General features: G+C 41.1%; 1 protein-coding gene across 1 annotated transcript in view; it reads right to left on the reverse strand.

The window, feature by feature from the left end:
* SAMD3 (sterile alpha motif domain containing 3) overlaps nt 1–22,374 on the reverse strand; it is a 42,275-nt gene that overhangs the window by 4,533 nt on the left and 15,368 nt on the right. The window contains exons 4-6 of the mRNA XM_075750067.1: nt 21,967–22,152; nt 21,574–21,658; nt 14,644–14,808 (exon numbers count right to left, since the gene is read on the reverse strand). Coding sequence (XP_075606182.1) covers nt 14,644–14,808; nt 21,574–21,658; nt 21,967–22,152 — 436 coding nt within the window. The remainder of the gene's footprint in view (nt 1–14,643; nt 14,809–21,573; nt 21,659–21,966; nt 22,153–22,374) is intronic.

Raw genomic sequence — 22,374 nt, forward strand, 5'->3', positions numbered from 1 at the left:
CCTTCCATTATTTCTCCCAGTCACTTTCCCAACTCTGATAAAGTTGTACCTTCCACAACATCCTGTGTTAAAAGTTCAGCAGTTTAACTATGCGCTGTCAGAAGAAATGCCGCCTTTTGTTTTTTCTGGCTGCTTCTGCCTTCTAATTATCATACTGGATTCAAAGCCTACTCACCATCTCCTTGCCAATGCAGTTTTATAGATATGTCATATTCTGTTCTCAGCCACCTCTTTTCCAGCCAAGACTGTCCTAAGCTATTTAATCATTCCACATATAAAAGTTGGTCCATACTTTCAATTATCCTTGTCTTTGCATATTTGGTTACCCAGGATATGGAGAAGGCTGAGGTACTCAACGACTTCTTTGCCTCAGGCTTCAGTGGCAAGTGTTCTAGCCACACTACCCAGGTCACAGAAGGCAAAGGCAGGGACTGGGAGAATGCAGAACCGCCCACTGTAGGAGAAGATCAGGTTCGAGAATATCTAAGGAACCTGAAGGTGCACAAGTCCATGGGATGAGATGCATCCACGGGTCTTGAGGAACTGGCGGATGAAGTGGCCAGGCCACTCGCCATCACATTTGAGAAGTCCTGGCAGGCCAGCAAAGTTCCAACTGACTGGAAAAGGGGAGACATAACCCTCATTTTTAAGAAGGGAAAAAAGGAAGACCCAGGGAACTACAGGCCAGCCAGTCTCACTTCCGTGCCTGGCAAGATTATGGAGCCGATCCTCCTGGAAATTATGCTCAGGCACATGGAAAATAAGGAGGTGATTGGTGACAGCCAACACGGCTTCACTAAGGGAAAATTGTGCCTGACAAACTTGGTGGCCTTCTACAGTGTCGGTGGACAAGGGAAGGGCAACTGACATCGTCTACCCGGACTTGTGCAAGGCATTTGACAATGATGTCCTGCATGACATCCTTGTCCCTAAATTGGAGAGACATGGATTCAATAGATGAACCACTCAAGTGGATAAGGAATTGGCTGGATGGTCACACTCAAAGAGTTGTGGTCAACGGCTCAATGTCCAAGTGAAGATCAGTGACGAGTGACATTCCTCAGGGGTTGGTACTGGGACCTTCTCTGTGTAACATCTTTGTCAGCAACATGGACAATGGGATCAAGTGCACCCTCAGCAAGTTTGCCGACAACACCTAGCTGTGTGGTGAGGTTGACACGCTGGAGGGAAGGGATGCCATCCAGAGGGACCTTGACAGGCTGGAGAGGTGGGCCCATGCGAACCACATGAAGTTCAACAAGGTCAAGTGCAAGGTTGTGCATGTGGGTCGGTGCAATCCCAAGCACAGCTACAGGCTGGGCAAGGAATGGATTGAAAGCAGCCCTGAGGAGAAGGACTTGGGAGTTTTGGTGGATGAGAAGCTCAACATTACCCAGCAATGTGCGCTTGCAGCCCAGAAAGCCAACCGTGTCCTGGGCTGCATCAAAAGAGGTGTGACCAGCAGGTCGAGAGACGTGATTCTGCCCCTCTACTCTGCTCTTGTGAGACCCCACCTGGAGTACTGCGGCAAGTACAAGAGAGACATGGAGCTGTTGGAGTGAGTCCAGAGGAGGGCCGTGAAGATCATCAGAGGGCTGGAGCACCTCTCCTGTGAAGACAGGCTGAGAGAGTTGGGATTGTTCAGCCTGGAGAAGAGAAGGCTCCAGGGAGATCTAATTGCGGCCTTCCAGTACCTGAAGGGGCCTACAGGAAGGATGATGAGGGACTGTTTATGAGGGAGTCTAGTGACAGGACAAGGGGTAATGGGTTTAAGCAGAAGGAGGGTCGATTTAGATTAGATGTTAGAAAAAAATTCTTTACTGTTAGAGTGGTGAGGCACTGGAACAGATTGCCCAGAGAGATTGTGGATGCCCCATACCTGGAAGTGTCCAAGGCCAGGTTGGATGGGGCTTTGGGCAACCTGGTCTAGTGGAGGGTGTCCCTGCCCATGGCAGGGGGGTTGGAACTAGATGGGCTTTGAGGTCCCTTCCAACTCAAACCATTCTATGATTCCATGATTCTATGATTTTCTAATTTCACTATGTCCTTTATGAAGTGAGCACAGTAAAACTTCAAATACTAGCTGAGATGCTGGGACACCACAGGTGCATACAGTTGAATAACGCACTCCCTTTTGTTTCTTTCTTAAGTAATTCTGAATATTCAATACACTTTTTTGGACTGCTGCTTAGCATTCTGCCAAATTTTCTTTGGCATAGTATAAAAATATAATTTGTGAATGGCAATAATAAGCTCAGAGCCCATCACTGTGAATGTTGTGGTGTTTCTCCTTGCCTTATTTTACGTCTATCACTACTAAATTTTATCTGCTGGTTTTTTGCCTTGTCACTCAGTACCATGAGGTCCTTCTGCAATTCTTCATTGTTTATCTTTAGTACCCTTAGTAGCATCACCAAATGTGGTCAGCCATTTTCCACATCATTTAGAAATATATTGAACTGCATAAACTAAGCATTAATAATCTTTTCCACTGTAAAAAGCAACTATTTCTCCCTAGCCGCCTTTGTTCTGTCTTTTAGCTGTTTATCCATGCAAGAACCTTCCTGCTTATCCCCTCAGACTATATCCTCTAAGTGCCTTTGAAAGGCATGTGGCGAAATCTCTTCTGAAGTTAAACTATATCAGCTGGATTTCCCGTGTCCTCAGGGTTGCTGAATACTCCAAAGAACTAATGAATTTATGAAGAATTACTTCTGTTGACAGGAACTTTGTTGATTCCTTCGCAGTGTGTTCATCTCTTCAATCTGCATTACATTTCTTGCCAATTGGCCAGTAAAGACGGGAGGGTCAATGTGTTCCCTAGCTCTCTCCTGAAACTCTAGAAACTGGCATCAAATTTGCTACCTCCGGTTTTCTAGTATCATGTTTCATGAGAGAAATGGCACATGACAATTAGAAATTACCTATTTTATCCTTGGACGCATCTGAAAATTTTGCACAAATATCATCTGGTCTTGGGAATTTGTTACTGCTCATTTTAGTATATGATTCTGTAACCTCTTCTCTGACGTGCTTATCTGAGACAGATGCCCTGACATTGCCTATGAAGAACGGTCCTAGTAATGTGATTGCCCAAACTCCTCGTCTGAGAAGCAAAGTCTGTCTGTTTTTTCTCATATGCCTTTATGTGCTGCGAGCACTCCTGCACCTGGAGAGTGCACCCTGAGCACTCCTGTCCCTAAGCTCTGGCAGGCTTCCTGCTTCTCATCTGTTTGAAAAAGCCTTTATAATCAGTGTAGAAAAGGCAGAAAAACCACAAAACCAATTCTGTGTAAATCTCCAGCGGATCGCTCACAGTCATCTGAGTCCTGTTTTGCTGCTGGCATACGTCATCTCTGCAAGCTCCCTGCGTTAGTAATTGGTATTTTCAGGTATATCTAATTTATACTGGTTACTGACTGTTAATACCATTCTAGTATTCACCCATCCCGAAGTGAGCCATTCAGCTGTTCCTTAACCTGTTAACTTGCACTAAGAAGTTGGACAGACTTGCTTCAGCATGACTACTGCACAAAAACAAGCGTTGGTCCATTCAGTCGGTCTCAAGATGCTCATGCTTTCTCACACAAACTTGGATTGTTGTTTGAGGTTTTTTAATTGTATTTATGTTTTATACTCTGGGCAAGAGCTAGTTTGAAGTCTCTGATTCAAAAGAAGCTCTGTTACTACTAGCTTCTCCTGTAGGTGTTCTTCCAAGCCTCCTGCCTGTAGATGAGGAGCTTCTTCAGTCACCTGATGTGGAGCACAGCAGCTTCTTTTCAAAGGGGCCATCACCATCAGTTCCTTACTTGCAGAGGCAGGAAAGCAAAACAAACTCAACCCAGTGTGCTGTAACCATGGACAAACTGACTGGGTTGCTTAGAAACAAACACCCAGGAGAACAAGTTGTGACCTTTACTCCAGCTTATCTCCATCCCCCTTGTCAAGGCAAACACCACTAGAGTTGATGCACTCGCCATCTAGTCAGCTCTGCCCTTGAGAGCTAGTTGAGCTAATGACATTATTAACTAGCTAAATGAGCCCATTTGACATTTTTGTAAGCATCAATGGCAAGCTAACAATAGAAGTATGGCAGTGGTATAAGGAACAATTGCTGTCATACTTACCTACTAGGAAAAAAAATAATGGAAGGCCAAACTTTGATGTGTACATCATCCATTACATACGAGTAACATAAGCAAAAGTCAATGTCAGAATTGGCTTTCTTGCAGTGTTCAGCCTGATTAGAGCAACCACCATCTGTAATCTTTTCATCTTCTTAAGCTGCACTTCTAGGCTGAAGAAGGGTGTTGGTAGTTCTGAACTTTAAGCTCTTTAACATAGCTTGTTTAAACTAGTAGTCTATGTAATGGATATATGTACCCAGCCATAAAACACATCTTAAAACTTCAGTCAAATAACAGAGCTCCAGAAATGTACCAAGTCTATGGTAGCACCATTCAGATACCAATTAACGACAGTTTTCTACTGACCTTAGTGTCCATTGCTTTTTCAGAGATTACTTCTCATTCATTAAAGTGCAGTGGAAACATAACAAATAAAGTTTATGTACCTTGAGGATGGGTGATAGTAAGTATGACATAAAACACTTGGGGTGTTGTAAAACAATGCTGCTTGCAATGAAAGAGCAAGCAAATACCAAGTTCTAAGGTAGGCATTACCGACCAAAGTTGATATGATTTGGGTGCCTCCTTGTCTATATACAGTGACAGGTCTGTGCCTTTTATATCTCATCATTTTGTCTCTGGACAGTTTCTTTCCTACTGGAGAATACAAACAATACACTGTAGTATATAGAGCTCTGTAAATATAGATTAGCTGGTGATTGGGAGGATAGATTTACTGCATCACTGCATGTTTCTCTGTTCCAACTGATTTAATGGTACGTTTATTAGTCAAGAACAGAACAGAGCAACGGGACCTCACTGGTACATGAGGACTAATGGCAGCGACCATCTTTAGCAGAATCAGTGTGGATTTAGAGAAGAGTGAACTTAGATGTTTCTGGATGAGTAGTTGTTTTCACAGACAATCTAGCTGAAAATCTAAAGGGTAAAAGCATTCTGATTTATGTTGTTCATTATTTCTAAGCATAGTTTCATTCAAATAAAATCTGAAGGTTTTTGATAGAGTGGGAAAGTTTGGCATCACTTGATTTTTTTCACAAATCATTTCTGACCTCAGGATTTATTAGATTCTAACAGCAAAAGAAGTTTTTGCTTTTATTAAAAAATTACAAAATACCATCCTTGTAGCAGAATGTGTTCTGTGTGTAACTTGCTTTATAACTCAATTCCCATTATCTTCAGACCTTCTTCCTATTTTGCAAATTTGCCTTTTTTCTAGTAAAGTACAATGAATGAGTATTAACTCAGTCACACCTAAATGCAGGATTGACGTTTCATTTTTTTCCTTTTTAGTTTGTGAACAAGTTGATTTTTAAGGTAAATAGAAAGGTAACTGAGAGTTGGCTTCTTTCTTTTGGGGGAAAGACATTATCTCAGTGGCACACCATTTTGCAATGTATTTTAAGTTTTATTGGAGAATGAGTTCAACTGTGATTTAAAAGCTTTTCTAGCGAACTTTGACATTGCTGGTGTGAACAGGAACAAGTTGGGTTTGGAAAGCTGGTTACTGCACCACATGCTAATTAAGGAAAGACACTAGATGCTCTCCACTTTAACCATCAAAGTGAGAAAGCTATTGACAGCACAGCAACATTCCAGTAAAATTTTGACAATGAAGTTAAACCTCAGTTATTTCGATACTGGGGAAAAGCAATCCTATCTACACTGAAACCAGTATCCTCTGTATCAATGTCTGAAGAAGTGAAGCCAAAGCTAACAGGTCAGCATGTGTGCAGGACAGATCTAAAACAATAGCCTCTTTAAATGAGGAATCCTTAATTCCTGATGTCACCCAGCCTCCTCTGGCCTGATTTTCAATTGTGTCACCAGTAACATCCATTTACCTTGTAGCAGTAAGGAGAATGTTAACTGGTGATCTTTAACTATTTTTGTATATAGGTTTTTGTCTTATTTAGCAATATAAATACATAGTTTATCATGTAAAGAATTTCCTCTGGTTTTAAATAATAAAAGTTTGATTTATTAATAAAAAATATTTCTGGAACAAACAAGAATTTACCTCGATGCCTTTAAAAAAGCTGCCTTTTTGTCACAAGCTCCTGAGAAATACAGCAGAACAGAGAAAAAGGTCAAAAGGATGCAGAAAGGAAGTTAATGAGGTAAGCAGAGGATATCCAGTGCTTGTAAGTCAGTGTAACCTAGACCTTGCCTGAGGGATGGTCCTGCCAAGGCTCTTAGCCCTTCGGCTGGATTTACACGCAAAGGGTGACAGCAATAGGGAGCCCATCCCTGAGTGCCCGTGCCCACAACTACCCTTAACTTCTTGGCATCTCGGACATCTGTGACTAAAGCCACTAGATCTAGGAGTCACACAGGTTGTAGAGCTCTCTGCCCATGCTCCAGATGCCTTTTGACAGTGACCCCCAGTTGATATTCACAGTTCTCCTTGGAACCATATGTAAGTAGATTGCGTTAAGATGCTCACATTAAAGCAAGAAAACATACATACATAAAACAACTAGACTCCAGATCGCTCATGTCTCCCATCTCCTGAAGCAAGAAGATAGTCATTTGGTCAGAGACAGATTTTTAAATAAAGGCCCAAATCCTTAAAGTACTCTTGATGGATCTTGATTTTTCCCAAGATGCAGCTAGCGATTATGTTGCCATATTATTGTAAAAAGCCCCAGCTAGCAGGGCACTTTTATGAGTCACTGCCACGGCCAAAGAAGTAAAGCTGCTACATCTCTTTGTGGGGAGGAAGGGAGCAATTCTTATGCATGATGTGTATCTCCAAGGTCTAAGCTTTCAGTTACTGTTGAAAGCCAGCATCATAAATCCTAAAAGTCATTAATGTCAAGACCAAAGTAACATGACTGTCTAATCACGGAGTGATGAAAGCTCCTCTGGTGAGGACAGCAGGCACCTCTTGCTCTTTACAAGATTTTACACCAGTTCCTGAATGGTAAATGTAGCCTAGCTGTTGCTAACGACAAAGATCAAGATCTCTTTTTCAAGAATGCCAACAGGACCTACTGACTTCTTAGTTTGAGAGAGTGAATTCAAGTAGGACCAGTAGAGTTAAAGGGATGGACATGAGGACACAGCACTGCATGCTGTTGGTCCATTCACTGCCAGCCATGAGTTCACATCCCTCAGCTGGGATGCTTTGGGAATAGTCCTTTGAGAGAATTCCTTTGGATGTTTGCTGGAAAGGGTATAAACCATGCAATGGTAATGAGAACCATCTCCTGAAACAGCAGTGCCACATAGACAGGTTCAGTGGTGTCAGCACTGAATAGGAGCTCCTTTTACACCATACTTTGCCACTGGGACTGGGTTTCTGATGAGTAGCAGTGTTGGTACAGCTGTTGCGTTGCCTTTGATTATTGCTGCTCTTGTCAGCTCCCAGCAGCAGCTAGTAGTATTTCCTTTGGAAAAACATTTCAATTTTGCCTTGCTAGATGCCAGTGTGTGCTCCAAGTCATGTTATTGCTTAGAGCGTTGATGCTGCCAACACTTCTTGATTGTCGAGTAGACTTGCATCAGAGGTGGCATCAGTGCTCAAGGTACTTATGCAAGAAAGCTTGACAGTAGCAGTTTTAGTGTCTTCTCTGTGCCTAAACAAAGAATATGATGCCAGCATACTCACACTGGGGAGTATGGTGGGACCCTTGTTTGGGATAATCTTTTCCATTAATTGGGTTTTGTAACTTCGTCAGGGTGAAAAACAGCTTTCACAGGTAGTTAAGGGAGCATAATCTGAATCTTGTGTCTTGATTTTTGAATAGTGAAAAGTGAGTCTTCCTATTTTGTCTGGAATACATACAGACACAAAGCATTGTAAAAACACGCTGTACAGAACAGCTTTTAACACCACTATTGTAAGGGACAGCCATTTTTCTGTGGTGACTTTCAGGTTCATCATAATGACATTTAGTATGCTCAGCATTGGGGCATTTGTATCAGGGAGAACTTTCAAAGAAAATAATGATCATTAGAAAGTGAAGATTTGCTAAAAAAAAACCCAACCCAAACACCCAAGACACAGCTGGAAAAAGTCTGAATGTGAAAGGCAGGCAGTAAGCTGGACACTGCTCAGGAACCATCTTCTCACCCCAGAGGGTGGGGGAGAACTGAGATGGCATCACAATTGTGCCACCTCACATGTCCAAACACTGAACACAAAGACAGCCAAAACAGCATAGGCAGACTGCTTTCATGCAAAACGAGCATGTAACCTACTGCAGGATCCATGCTGACTTGGACTCATATGAGATGTTTAATTAAAGCAGGCTCCGCTTTAATTAAACTTAATTACCCTTTTGAGCCAGGCAGACACTTTCAGAGCTAGACTGACATGCCAGTGCTAACTGCAAACTTTCAAAGCCACGTAAGTCAGTTTATTTCTGACCACAACTGCTTTCTGGTTTGTCAGCTGCCAAACACAGCACAAGCAAAATGGATGAAATCTGTTTTCCTCTACCAAGGGACAACCCATATTTCACCCTTTATGTTAACTCACAGAACAAGGGAGATACTGAATGACATAAATAAGAAGGTGAAGCATAAGATGTACACCAGGAATTTGTGTTTAAAGCTTCTGCTTTGACTCTAAAAGCATTTTAAAATGTTGGCTAAGCAACACTAAGTATGCACACCAAACTTTTAGTGGGAAAATCAAGTTACAACAGTATAGCCATTGAATGATCATTTGTATACACACACACTCGCACATCCTGGCTGTGCAGACATTCAAGCACTTGATTTGGAGCCTTTGGAATCTTAGAGGAAAAGGGGCTATCACCCCTGCTTCATCTGTTACAGCATTCACAGTATAGATGGTACCTAATGCCGTACCTGCCAATAGTGCCTCTCAACCACAAGACTGAGCCAAATGAGTTTTTGCATGTCATGGACAAGTTGTTCATCCTTTGAGAATTTTATAGACATTTGACTCATTTGGTTTCCTTTTTTCCTTGCTGATGACTTTTTTTTTACCTCCTCATTCCTCCCTTTTAGTCCAGCCATCACCTCCCAAATCCTATTCAATCCGCTCTCCTCGAAACCTTGTTTCAAGTTTCTAACTCCTGCAGTGGCCTAATATTGACAAACAATAGTTATCACCTCAAAGAAAAGCATATCCCTATTAAATGTCTAACTTGCCTAATTTACCTAATTCGAGAAAAAAGAAACTCCAGCTCACTCAATCCTGATTCCTTCTTTCATCAAAGACAATTTCCAAATCATAATGAGCATAAAGCCAATGGGGTAGACCTCCATGAGGCACCTAAAAGCAGCAACTTTTCCATCACCATCACCATTTTTCTCCTCACAACTAGCCCTAAGACCCCCTGCAGAGGCTCAAGCAGACTCCCAGCTTCAGTATGAGTCTGACTTGGGCAAAAGGTTGTGCAAGCTGAGGAAGGGTAAAGGCAAAAGACAGCATAGATCATCTGCTTCACCCCATTAAACAACTGGCTTCCTTCAACAATCAGCTCCCTCGTGCTGGCTGGTTCAGGGACTGTCTTCTACATCTGCCCTGAAACAGGTACTTTGTGCAGGTTAAGCCTTCCAGGCCTCATCATTAAATCTGGCTTTGGGCACCCAAGGTGATCTTAACGTGGATTTTGGCCAAACTCAGGAAGCCTTTCACACGGCTTTTCAACAATGCTCCTCCTGTTTAAAGCCAGGAGGCCCATCCATTCTCTCCGAGACAAGCTCTCTCTCTGAGTTTCATTAGCTAAGGGACAGCCTCAGCCTTACAGCAAGAATGTTCTCACTAGCTTCACTGCTCTTGTACTGCATGATACCACCAAAGCAGACACATATTGTGCCCAGCTTCTACCTGGATGCCTCCTGGGCCAGAAGGCTTCTCTGATTTTCATCTGGTCCTCTTGGCAGAGGATTTGCACACTGACGACTTTCAACATTCCTGCTTATCTTCCCTGTACAGGAATAATATCAGCAGATGTCCAACTTAATAGGTTTAAGTTTCTGCAGAATCCTTCTGCTTCTCTCAAAGTACTCACCAAAACATTTCTTCTCTCTTTCCCACAGATAGGAGATGGCCTGCTGGTGCCCCCTTTACAAATTGTCTTGCCTATGTTATTCCCAGTTCTACTGGGTGTGACAAATATGCCCAGTTATCTGAAAACATCAACCGCTATCTTAACTGACGTCTTGTCACAGCCTATTTCTCCTTTTCACACCTAACTCCAAATTTACTTGTGTGACAGCTTCAAAGAAGCCCTGATGACCTCACAAACAGGCTGCCATAGGATGCAAGAAGCTGGAGGCATTAGAAGAGGGACTGTACTTTCTCTCCACTTCTGTTTAAGATCATGAACTACTAACAGTCTTCTAGCCTGTTATATTCCCTTAAAATTCAGGTAATTTAAGATATCCTTAAGATAGTTCCTTTGCTGACAGGTTTTCTCATACAACAGCTGGGATGAATTGAAGGAGCTTGATTCAGTTGCATAGATATAGCAATTTAGTGGCATTTGAGATGTCATAAGGGTATCCCAGAAACCTCCGGAAGTAGTGGAATATGACCCAGGACCTATGGGAGACTCGTGCCCTTCTGGATTGGCAGGTAGAGCCATGCAGGACATCTGTGGGCATTTTTATGTCTGTCTTCAGCTAACTGAATTGATTGTGAAGTCACGCTTTCCATGGACAGCACTGTTCAAGACTGACGAGATTTCAAAACTTGAAGAGGACAATTTGCTCTTTGGTCACCACCTCAGCGATGACTAAGCTAGTGTTTGAACCACATGCTTTCATCATATGGAAGCCAATCACCAGCTCTAACTGCACTTCCCTCTTTATCACCTTTTGCCTTTTGATAATCCTCTGGCCAAAGATGCACACCAAGAGTGTCCTATTTTCCTACTCCTTCTGGCTCCCCCAAGTCTAGGGCTCCTCCTGTTACAACTGGCAGGAGATGGTTTCTCTCATAGCCTGAAGGACCATAAGCCAAATAATTCCTTAGGGTAGAAGAAGGGTTTTATGGTGCCATTTTGATGCTAAAAAAAAGAATAATGAGATCAGTCAGAACGAGCCACTAGATGGCTGCCTTAGCAGCAATCCCATGCTGGCTGCAGAGGGGAGATTGGCTTGCCTGTCTGATTTATTTTCATGGTATGATCACCCCTTTCATGGAAAGTATCTTCCATTTGCAGCAGATGAAGTTCATTATCATTACAAAGAACTCTTCCCTGGATTACTGCAGCTCCAGGATATTTGGCTGACTATGGAAAAGGACTGAGGAGGATTCTCACTCCGTAGCCAGAAAATTTGTTAATTAAGGAGGCTTTCCTGATCAAGTTCCGAATATCCCTCAGAGGCTCATAATAATGTCTATGTCAGGCATAGTCCAAGTTTCTTTCTGATGGTGGCTCAGCCTGATGAACATTTGTAGAGACCATCATTTTAAGCAAAGTCTCCTTCAGTGACAGACAGCTCCAGCATGGGTTTATGTGCTTACTTCATCATCATTTTACAGCCCCAGGCACTGCACTTGCTCAAGACCTTTTCTGTAATGCTAGCCACTCTAAAATGAGTATACTCTTCAGTCTTGCTTGAATATAATGCTCTGTAATGAGCAACACATCAGCAGATGTTTTAAAGAAACTGGAGGAGAAAGCCAGATGCTGCGTCTGGAAGCAATGCCCTGCATGGGAGGCCAAATAACACTCCTGCTGTGTCTGGAGGAGGAATGCCTGCTGGCAGGTAACCGGGCTTGGACAGACCACAGGGCAGACATCATCTGTGGCTCTAAGCACATCCCAAAACATCACAGGGAGCTTGTCCTGGCAAGGAACTGTTTTTTTCACATGATGAAATAGAGAGCAGTCAAGGATTTTATTAGTAGTAATACCTTTATTACTCTTTTTACATTAAAAATTGCCAGGTATACCAGCAAGGCATTTCCTATTAGTAAATAAACTTTTTATCAGTTTTATACCATTAACAATCCAAGATTATACTGACACAAAGCACATCTGACAGAGTTACATCTTACGACTGTTCAGAAACTAAAGCCCAACACAGAAGTCAGCTGCGTGGCTGGTAAGTAGGTCATCTGTTGGGAACAGATGCTCTCTCATCTGCACTGCTTGCCAGTTGGCTTTGCCCTATCATGCCCTAAAGGTCCTACTCTGCCTATCTAAGGGAGAGTGTGGAGACACAAAGGGGCTAGGAATCCTTGACTGATCATTCTCCAAAGGTCTCCTTAACCTGGAACTCTATTGGCTTCCAGTTCACATAAGGCTGACTTGTTCTTCCAAACTTGGAAAATGGATGAAGACAAGGGGATCTGGCTAATGATAATTTGAGTATCATTTGGTTTTGCCTCTGTATTGACTTCTAGACCAAATATTTATTTTTTGATGCTAAGACTCTTTGTTTAGCAGTTTAAATTTATCACAAAATAGTTGGTGCCAAGGATTGGCAGAAAGGTGCCTTTATGTGTGTTCCTAAATATACAGAATGAAAAACACATGGCATTTGTTTAAAAGAATATTAAATGACTTATTCAGCTGTGTACATTTGTAGTGACATAATTTAGGATCTCAGAGCCAGACATACCTGCGTTCAATGTAGAAACACATTTAAAACTAAGAGAGTTATGATTCCCTCAGTTTCGTGGGACTCATTCTTAAGACTTAATAGGCTCCATATGTGTTAATTCTTGCATTTATATTTATATATTTGTTCAACATACTGGAAAAATGAGAGAGAGAGAAGGAGGAAGAGAGAGGAAGAGAGAGGAAGAGAGAGGAAGAGAGAGGAAGAGAGAGGAAGAGAGAGGAAGAGAGAGGAAGAGAGAGGAAGAGAGAGGAAGAGAGAGGAAGAGAGAGGAAGAGAGAGGAAGAGAGAGGAAGAGAGAGGAAGAGAGAGGAAGAGAGAGGAAGAGAGAGGAAGAGAGAGGAAGAGAGAGGAAGAGAGAGGAAGAGAGAGGAAGAGAGAGGAAGAGAGAGGAAGAGAGAGGAAGAGGAGAGAGGAAGAGGAGAGAGGAAGAGAGAGGAAGAGGAGAGAGGAAGAGAGAGGAAGAGAGAGGAAGAGAGAGGAAGAGAGAGGAAGAGAGAGGAAGAGAGAGGAAGGAAGGAAAAGTTGTTCAGGGATACTCAGCATCCTCTCATGTCCTTCCAGTTTAATGCTTATTCACTTATTAAGGCTAGCAGAAAATGCCTACGACTTTAGAAGAGATGGAACGTACTTTTTTCTTCTTCAATTTCTAAAGCAAACAAGGGATGACCAGCAATGGCCTTGGGCAATGCAGTTTACAGACACACAGCACAGTGCAGTCACACCTTCTCTATAATCAAAAAAATAAAAAAATGAAGTTGAGCATGCAGTCCCTACAGGATCACTACAAAACCCTTCTCAGCTAGCTGATGTGACAAAAAAAAAAAGACCCACATTTGCTCTTTCCAAGTATTAGCAGATAAAGGATGGCTAACTCAATGCATACACAAAACTAGGAGTCTATCATGTCTCCTTTACTGCATGCGAGACTGTTTATTGTTTTCACCCAAATTAAAGGTATCTTACTTCACACATTCTGCAAACTGTTTCACTAAAGCAGGCAAAAAGAGGGACGTGTTTATTCCTGCACATGTTAATCAAAAGGGGATAAACAGAAGTTACTAGAGCTTCTAAAAAAACCAAACCAAAAACATATATCTGCTTTTTAGGTAGAAAACTACAGCTACCTTCAAACACAAGGGAGATGTATATAGAAATGCATCCAGTAAATCACTCTTGCTCCCCTAAAGACATGTGTCTGGTAAAAGGCAGGATGGTCATATGTAAACTAAAGTCAAATATCTGCTTTAATATCTTATCACTTTCTTACAATTGTTTAATTTGACCACATTTTAATTGCAGCACTGAAGGAAGTGTGAGGAATGCTGGCAAAGCATGACTGGAGCCTTAATGTTTTTATGAAAGTGTATAAATTAACTAATATGCTTCAAACACTTGCTGAAGAGCAATGGCTCTCTGAATACTCTAACTAGCGGGAAATACAGAAACTGCACGCATACATTCACAGGCATCCCTATATATATCATCACCATCAACACAAACAGCTTTTATATAACAAAGTGCAATGTGCCAGTAGGATACGGCCATTTGCTACCAGTTCAAATATTGCTTTGCATTCTTATTTGTACAGAGATTTCAGCTCTTAGATGTAAGCCTCTATTGGAGGTGTATAACCTAAAGCAGAATAGGAATTTAAAAAATGCCAGAATGGGCATTTAAAAAAAAATAGACAGAATTTTATGTCCAACTGGCCACAACTCCAAATGACAACAAATGTGCAAGGCATCCAGTATCTGCTGTTGATACTTAGTTCTCCAGAAACGAAACAAAGTAAAGGGTCTGGCTATAGGACAAACTCTATACAAAATGACTTTAAGTAGGGTGAAATCACTTCATTCGACCCTTTTCTGGCTGGTGGCCTTACTGTCAGTAGAGGAGCTGAAAGACACAGAACTCAGTTAAGTGCCAAAAATCTTACCTCTACCTGCACCTGGACGTCAGCAGGTTTGTTTTCAGCACAAGATTTCCTGGTCTGTCCTCGCCTGTGGCCAAACTTGCATTTGTTCCTCAGGACTTGCTCATCATCTTCAATGGGTCTTCGCACATATTTGAAACGATCTTTAAGGGCCCTTTTCCATAGCAACTGCATGGGTAAAAAAGAAATCTGTCATTACCAATTTCTTGCAAGAATTTGCCCCATTCCTAAAGCAGGTCACTTTGTTTTATCTAACCCTATTTTATTGAAAAGTGTTTGCCACTAAGCAGAGACAGATTCATAGGGTGGCATCAGTGTGCTGGTGGCTTCAGGACTGAAGGAAACACAAGCACCTGTGGTATATGACTCTATGGCAACTAAACAGCAGGGCTACTGGCACCGGTGTGATTCATTAAGGATAGCAGTAATTGAACCTAAGGATCAGATTTATCCAATATAACCAGGGCTGTCAGTGAAACTGCAGTTTGCTTTCCTTTTCTTAGCTCTTGCTTTGGGATCCACCATTCATGACATCAGGTCAGGAAACTACACCGTGAATCAGATCAGCTCACTGATGCCACAGAAAACTAATGTTTGGTTTGGGGTTTTTTGAGTGGATTATTTTTCCCCAGCCTCTGACATCATCCGACTGGTTGTGCAGTTGTATCATTATTATATCTAACACAAGGGAGTAGGAAAGACATGGTGGGATGCTCCCTTTTGCAGGGAGCCTACAGTTACACTGGATGAAGTGTATTATTAAACTGAACTCAAAACTGCCAAATTAAGAGGGTCATTTAAGTAGGTCCTAGCATTTGTGAGACTCCTCAATGCATGGAAATTGCAACTTAAAGGCAGTTCTGCACAACAAGTGGATGCAGTCCCTGTTTAACGGAGCTGCTGATCACTTCTTGCCAGCTGAACTTCCTCGTGCATCCTTACAGACAGACGGCCAGCCACCTGCAGTCCCTGCCTGGGCATCCCGTGGTGGGACCCAGCCATGTAACTACTGGCAAGCCGGGAAGCAATTACTAAGCCAAGGCTGCTAAAGATGTCTGCAGGCAAGACCTGCAGCTGTGAATATTGAAAATGTTTTGTCAGATCCTCAAAAGCAACCTCTTATTTCAGTTATTGAGGGGTTTTCAACAGTCAGAGGGATCAAAAATTGGTCACAAAAGTGACTGTAGATGGCAATGTGGCAAGAAATATTCAAAATAGCTGTTACCTCATTTTCTAAAATTGACTCCAATACTATACTCACTCAATACTATGCTCTCACTTAATACTATACTCAAGCCTGTACTCACTGACATACTAAAGCACGGTATAAACAGAAGAATCATTACCCCAAATTTCTTACCAAAATGATGTCCTTTATTAGTCAAGGTCATATGACTTTAAGGGTTAAATTTAGTGTAAACCATAATTCAGTAAAAGTGGACTAAGTAGTACAGTATCTTTCTTTGCAGTGAGTCTGACACACCTGCCATTCTCGCCCCCAGGGTATGGGTGGGAGGGTGAGGATGGTGTTGAGGGCAGCGTTATGTTGCCTTTCTCCTGCTGAAAATACTCCTCCCAGCTCCCTAGGGTACTAGTTGATTTACAGGTCCTCAAACCTAAAAGCAAGGCCTCCAATAATGGTGAAAAATGAGAGCAGAAGAGCTATGAGAATACAGCCCCTGTGGCATCTATCTCAGCTCTTCTTGGGCAGTCTACTCACAAGGCATATTTACAGCCTCAATTTGAGTATTACACCCCAGCACTGTTTTCAAAAGCAGTAAGGTGACTACATGCCTCGAAAATCCCATTAAGGTTCCTAAATATATTTACAATTCTGGCCCTGATGCAAATACCCCAGCACTATATGCTTAGCAAAATTTTTTTTAATATTGTTATTTTAAGGCTGTTAAGAAACAAGCAAACAAAAAACCCCTTAGTTTAACGCTTCTCTGAAATGTTCATCAGATGTTAAAATATTTTAAAACACTATCATCCCAGAATACATTACCAGCTGACAATTTAAATATCCCCTGAGTTGAGTTTTGTGCAGTTTCTTTCTTTTGAAAACCTTTGTTTGGCTAGGAGACATTTTTGCTTATTCTTCCACATGAAAGAATATGCTGACACCTATACAGAGCTTTAAATATCCCCTCAAAGTTCAAAACATTCAGCTGTTTCATCTTCTTGTCCTCAGATAAATTAAGAGTTTTAACTAAATCTATTACTGTAATAGGATTCTCATAAGCTTATGCAAGTCCCTTCACACATACCTGTTTCATGAATGAAACTGCGAGCACATACATTTATGTGGTTTTCCCTAGTGGGTAATGCATCTTTTAAAAAGGATACTTTCATTACCATTTTTGAGCTGGTAACTTTATTTTCTATTAATTCACACACACCTCCCCCCCCCCCAAAAAAAAGCTCAAACCACTCCAGGAAGGTTTACAATGCTTGTAACAGAGCAGGATTAGTCTGTGTCTATCCGACATAGGAGGGAAAGGATTACACGCAGATAAAAAGCAGTAATTTACTAATGAATAATCATTTTGCGTGCAGCAGTTACATAAATCAGGCATGTCAGCACTGGGATCCCGGGTTTCACCGGTGTCACGGCACCGCTCGGCAGCCCCACGCTCGGGGGAGCAGCTTAGGCAAAGCCCACTGGCATGCGGTGCGGATGAGAGAGCCCCGTCTTTCCCTCCTCATGTAGGGCTGCCTTGAAATCACACAATTTTCAATTGTTGTCTGAGATGAAATAAAATAAGGGCAGTGACTCTTTCCAAATGGTTGGTTTTAACCCTTGTAAAAGAAATAAACACAAATAGAATAGTATCTTGCAAGTGGTCAAGAAACGGTGTCATGCCAATTTTGACTGCTGCAGCTATGATCTCGGCTTTTTCTATATAGCCTATTTGTCTGTAACTACTTACAAATGTTGCATTGGTTACATTATAGGTCAGAAATCTAATAATCTATTTCATGATTAAATTGACACTCATTTTTTAAAATGTTGAATGTGTTACTTTATGATAACATTGTTCTTTAAGTAGAAGAAAACATTATGGGAAAAATTCCTTAGGTAAACACCTTAAAGTACTTCTTTCCAAAAGCTAATCTTGGAACAGGGTGGGGAAATTAATTTCATTCCAAGTGCTCCACGGACCTCTTAAATGAGTTTTGCTTTAAGTATAAAATGGCTTAATTTTTTAAATTATTATTTAGGATTTCAGATAATTCTTTCTTCATTCCTGCTTCTATAATGACATACTAAATAACCTTCTTTTTAAATTCATAGTATATAAGTAGCTTATTTGTAACCTTATTTTTAAACTTATTAATTTAGGATCATTATCGTCATTCAGACTATATTCCATCAAATATCCTTTTCAAGGGCCGATGGCACAAAACCACATTTTTCTCTACTGCAAAATTAAATAGCAAATCTTTATCCATAATTATATTTTCTTGGTTAAATCTGCTAATAAATCTTGAAACACTAAACCTTTAATGACCTCTCATCGCAACTGTATGAGATTGAAAATACCAGACTACATTTCTACGTAAGGCACGCATTGCTTAAATTACTTGTTTAAAATAGTTTAGAGTTGTAAATAAAGGGTCCAGTGTTTTGGGGGGAAAAAAACCCCAAACATCCCAAACACAAAACAAACAAACAAAAAGGCATGTTCAAAGTTTTGCAGGTAATTTTTTAACTCTCCTGAAAATAGTGGTGTGAATTTAGGCACTCTTAGCTTTGTTTTCTTGTTGTTGTTCCTCTGTGTTTTCCAGCATATCTTTCCCCTTTCCAAGCCATTTAATTTCCATGAAAATATAGCAACAGGAGTGTCGACATTTCCAATTCAAAGTTTCTCCAAGTTTTTCATTCCATCAAGATCTTTATGTTCTGATTTTCTGTTCTTGGTCAGAAGAAAAAAAGCTAATTCTGGAATGTGGAGCTCTCTCATGGGATGAGCTTTCCCTTTTCCCAGCCAGAACGCCCCACGGGCAGCCCCTGCCCACCCACGCCACGCACAGGCATGCACACTGGCTGCGGAAGAACCCAGAACAGTTTCCACAGCATCCTTCCAGCAGCCGAGACGCATCCATTTCTGGTGAAGGGCTCCAAATCACAAGATTCATGAGTTAAAAATAAAATCAGACCACTGACAGACCTTCTCGGGGCATCGCATTAAGAACTGCTGCAGCCTTCTGCAGACCCCAGCAGATGCTGTGGCTGCTCCTCCACCCCAAAGGGTAAGCAATTGCTTTCCTTTGAAGCATGAATTTAGAGTTTAACTGAATCTAGGAACTGAGACATAGCACAGCAATAAGTAAAGAGCAATAAATTAATGCCATTAACAATACAGTGGATAGAGCATTTTGCGCAGCAGAAAGGAAAACACCCGATGGCAAAACTGAGCTCCAGCATGCCAGAGGGAATGCAAGACTTAGTACTCCAAACTATGTTCATCCCTTTTGTTTTTTGAAATGCATATGACTATTTCTTTCTGCTGTAACTTTGACAAGAAATTAAAAGTCCAAAAACTTGAAAATGTGGTGGTTAGTATTCTAAATAAACTCAAATAGCTTTACTAGTCTGCCAGTCCTGGCAACCATTATTCTCAGAGGCCTGCCCAGCTGAATTGCTACGTTCGGTGTGTCCCTTTCTCCAGCCTCACAAGACACCAAAAGGAGGGGGCACAGACATCTGTGCACAGCTGGCCACCTGAGGCTCCCTTTGGAGTCTACAGGAAGAAACAAGAACTTCCGCAATGCTATTCGTCTCTTCCTAATGTAGACACCAAAACCACATTATATGAACCGAATCTCCAGAAGGTTATATATATGTTATTTAATAACTAATGTAACTACCATTTTTGCTTAAAATAGTACTCTCATTTTACAGTTTTCCTTTTCTACATTTAGCTATCAGTCCCCAAATAAAGAGCTTTCTACTTTACCTCTGAATTATTTTATTGATGAGAGTTTTCTTAAATACTTTCAATGTACTATTAATAAAACATAACAACTGTCTAATGATCATAAATAAACAAGTGTGAGGTATTCAAAACCTCTCAGTAAGTAATAGTTTACAACTCACAATACCTGTGATTCAATACTGTTATCAGGAACAACAAGCTGTAATTCTTATAGTCCCATGCTAGCCTGAGGCAATTTTAAAAGAAAAGCCTACAAAAACTTCATTTTTGTGAGCTGCTGAAGACACTTTTTCTGAGAAAAGATGAAAGAATGGTGGTTAGCCATTTTTTGTTGATGTTCATTTGTTTCTTAAAGGTATATGAATTCAGATTTACTGCAAGCCTCGCGCTAAGTAGCTGTGCATATGTTGTAGGGTTTGTTTTAAGCTGTTGCAACACAGAACTATCTCAGATCAAAAAAAAAAAAAGTATTTATAGCCTTTATGATCATGAAGGAAGAACAGAATGTCTAGCAGTAGGGCCAATAAAAATAAGTTTGGAGGAGGAGGTGAAGATGAATTAAGTATCCAGACCCGCACCTTTAGTGCCTCAGTCCAGGCAATGGAGAGGGGCTGGCTCAGAACTGTTAGACTGCAATATCACAAACTGCTAATTCCAGCTTCCTCGCTCCCTTATGGTGGTTTCTTCCAGATATTCTGTCTAGTAAGTGTGAAAGAAACATCAAAAGATAAAGAACAACAACCCTCACGTCTCTGCCCCAGCACGCAACTTCCCAGATAGTTTCTTCCAGCACCAATTCTAGCATCAATCTGGAAAGCAATGAGCCATTTCCCGAAGAACGGAATTATAAGTAGTTTCACTCAGTCTACAGTTCTGCTGCACTAAAAGCCCTTTGAAAACCCAGCTTAAGAACCTCTGGTTTAAAACAGTTTTAAAAAGTAAAGACTCTAAAAAGGTCCTTGGAGATGCCCTGAAGGTCACTCCAGCTCCCCTTTGCAAAGGGAACCAGATGAAGGAGCATTACCCAGGACCCTGGCCGGGACGCCTGCTGTGGTATTCAGAGAGGAATCCTGATTGAAAATAAGGGTGGACCACCGCTCTCTGATCCTTCTGCTCCCTCTCTACTTTCTGAGATGTTTGTTTTCTTTAGACTCTTCCCTCCTACAATGCCTTGGCTCAGGGGAGAACTAGAACAACCACACCTTAAGCCTCACTTTTTTTTTTTATTCTCAAAATTATTTTGCTTTCTGCAGGAACTGTAGATGAGATATATATTCATATATGTTTAAAGCTAACAATCCCCACTGAGTCTCACAAGCTTTTACAAGATGCTAGGAAAGTATCACATAGCAAAGCAATGATGTGAAGTCAAAAGGTGAACACTGTCCTCTGAGACCACAGATATGTATTCTGGGTCACGAGAGAGAAAAAATGTAGTTCAAATTTAAGTCATCTCTTTCCACTGCTTTCTGTTGTGTTCCTACTGGGACCCCAAATAACTAGGCCTAGATTCCCGACATACCTAAACCAGTAGTATTACTACATGATGAAGCAGTTATCTAACATACAAGTGATCATACTGCATTGCAAGAGCATCGGTCATATGCTAGTCCTCATACAGACAATTTTCTAAAAGCTTCCCTTCTTTGTTTTTAAAAACAAAAATAAGTCACATTTACTTAAATTTATCCTTTGGGGAAAAATCCATCCAGAAAGAAACTGTACCTAACAAGCAACCAGGGACTTCATGTACAGGTCTGCATGATTTCACAGTGGCTTTGAGGAATGTCTGTAACTGGATTAAACTTTAATTAATATAATGAAATAAGAATGCGATTTGCCAAATATGTAAAAATGAAGGTTACAGCTCTGAATAGAGCCAGTACATAAGAAATTGATATTGATTTCCTCTGAACTAGGTTATATTCTTGTGATTGATTATGTGGGGAAAAAAAATTATTTCCATATTTTTCAATTTTACAATACTTACAAAGCCATTCCCATCTTCATCGAGGAATGGGTACGCCTGCAACAGAGCATTGACAACAATGTTGTATTGCTGACTGTTCGGATACCTGCGCAAACAAGATGGAGATGTAAAAGAAATAGTTTGTATACTAGACAGTATACAGTGTTCAACGCTGTCTAGAGTCTATACTGACATACATTAAACTGACTGTTTCTAAGGCTATCGAGTCCCCTCCAAATGGAACAGCTTTAAGGCTTGCATGAAATCTTCCTGTTTGACTTCAACAGGTTTCAGGCCCTTAGCCTCCTCTATTCAAGCAAGCGTATTAAAGAGAATGGCTTTACATTCATTTGAAAGTTTACTTCTGCAGCCAACAGGTAATGTCCCCAAACAAATCTAACAATGTTTACTCACAGTGATCCTTCTAGGTATTTTGTCATGTCTGCTTGCAAAAATTCAATAATCCTTATCCTCATACTGTGATCAGGGCATCTTTTTTCTGCTAATATGCATTTGACATCATAAGGGAAGTCTGGCAAAGCATAAGAACTTGTCCACTGCAATGTCTTGTATCTTGCAAAAAATGATTTCAGATTTTTTCTGTAAAAGAAAAGATTATGTCATCATGATCACGTTCTTCTTCAGTGGGAATGCAGGCCAGGAGGAAAGAAAAATAGAAGCAAAACTCAACACAAAGAAAAGTTATTTCTATAGAGATTCAAGGCTTGCTCTCTTGGTTTCTACATAAAGAACGCTCACAAACGCTGCAGTCAAAACATATGGGGTTAAAACCAGATGTGAAATGTGAAATATTTTAATCAG

Source organism: Balearica regulorum, chromosome 3 (assembly GCF_011004875.1).
Source record: "Balearica regulorum gibbericeps isolate bBalReg1 chromosome 3, bBalReg1.pri, whole genome shotgun sequence".
NCBI classification, from domain to species: Eukaryota; Metazoa; Chordata; class Aves; order Gruiformes; family Gruidae; genus Balearica; species Balearica regulorum.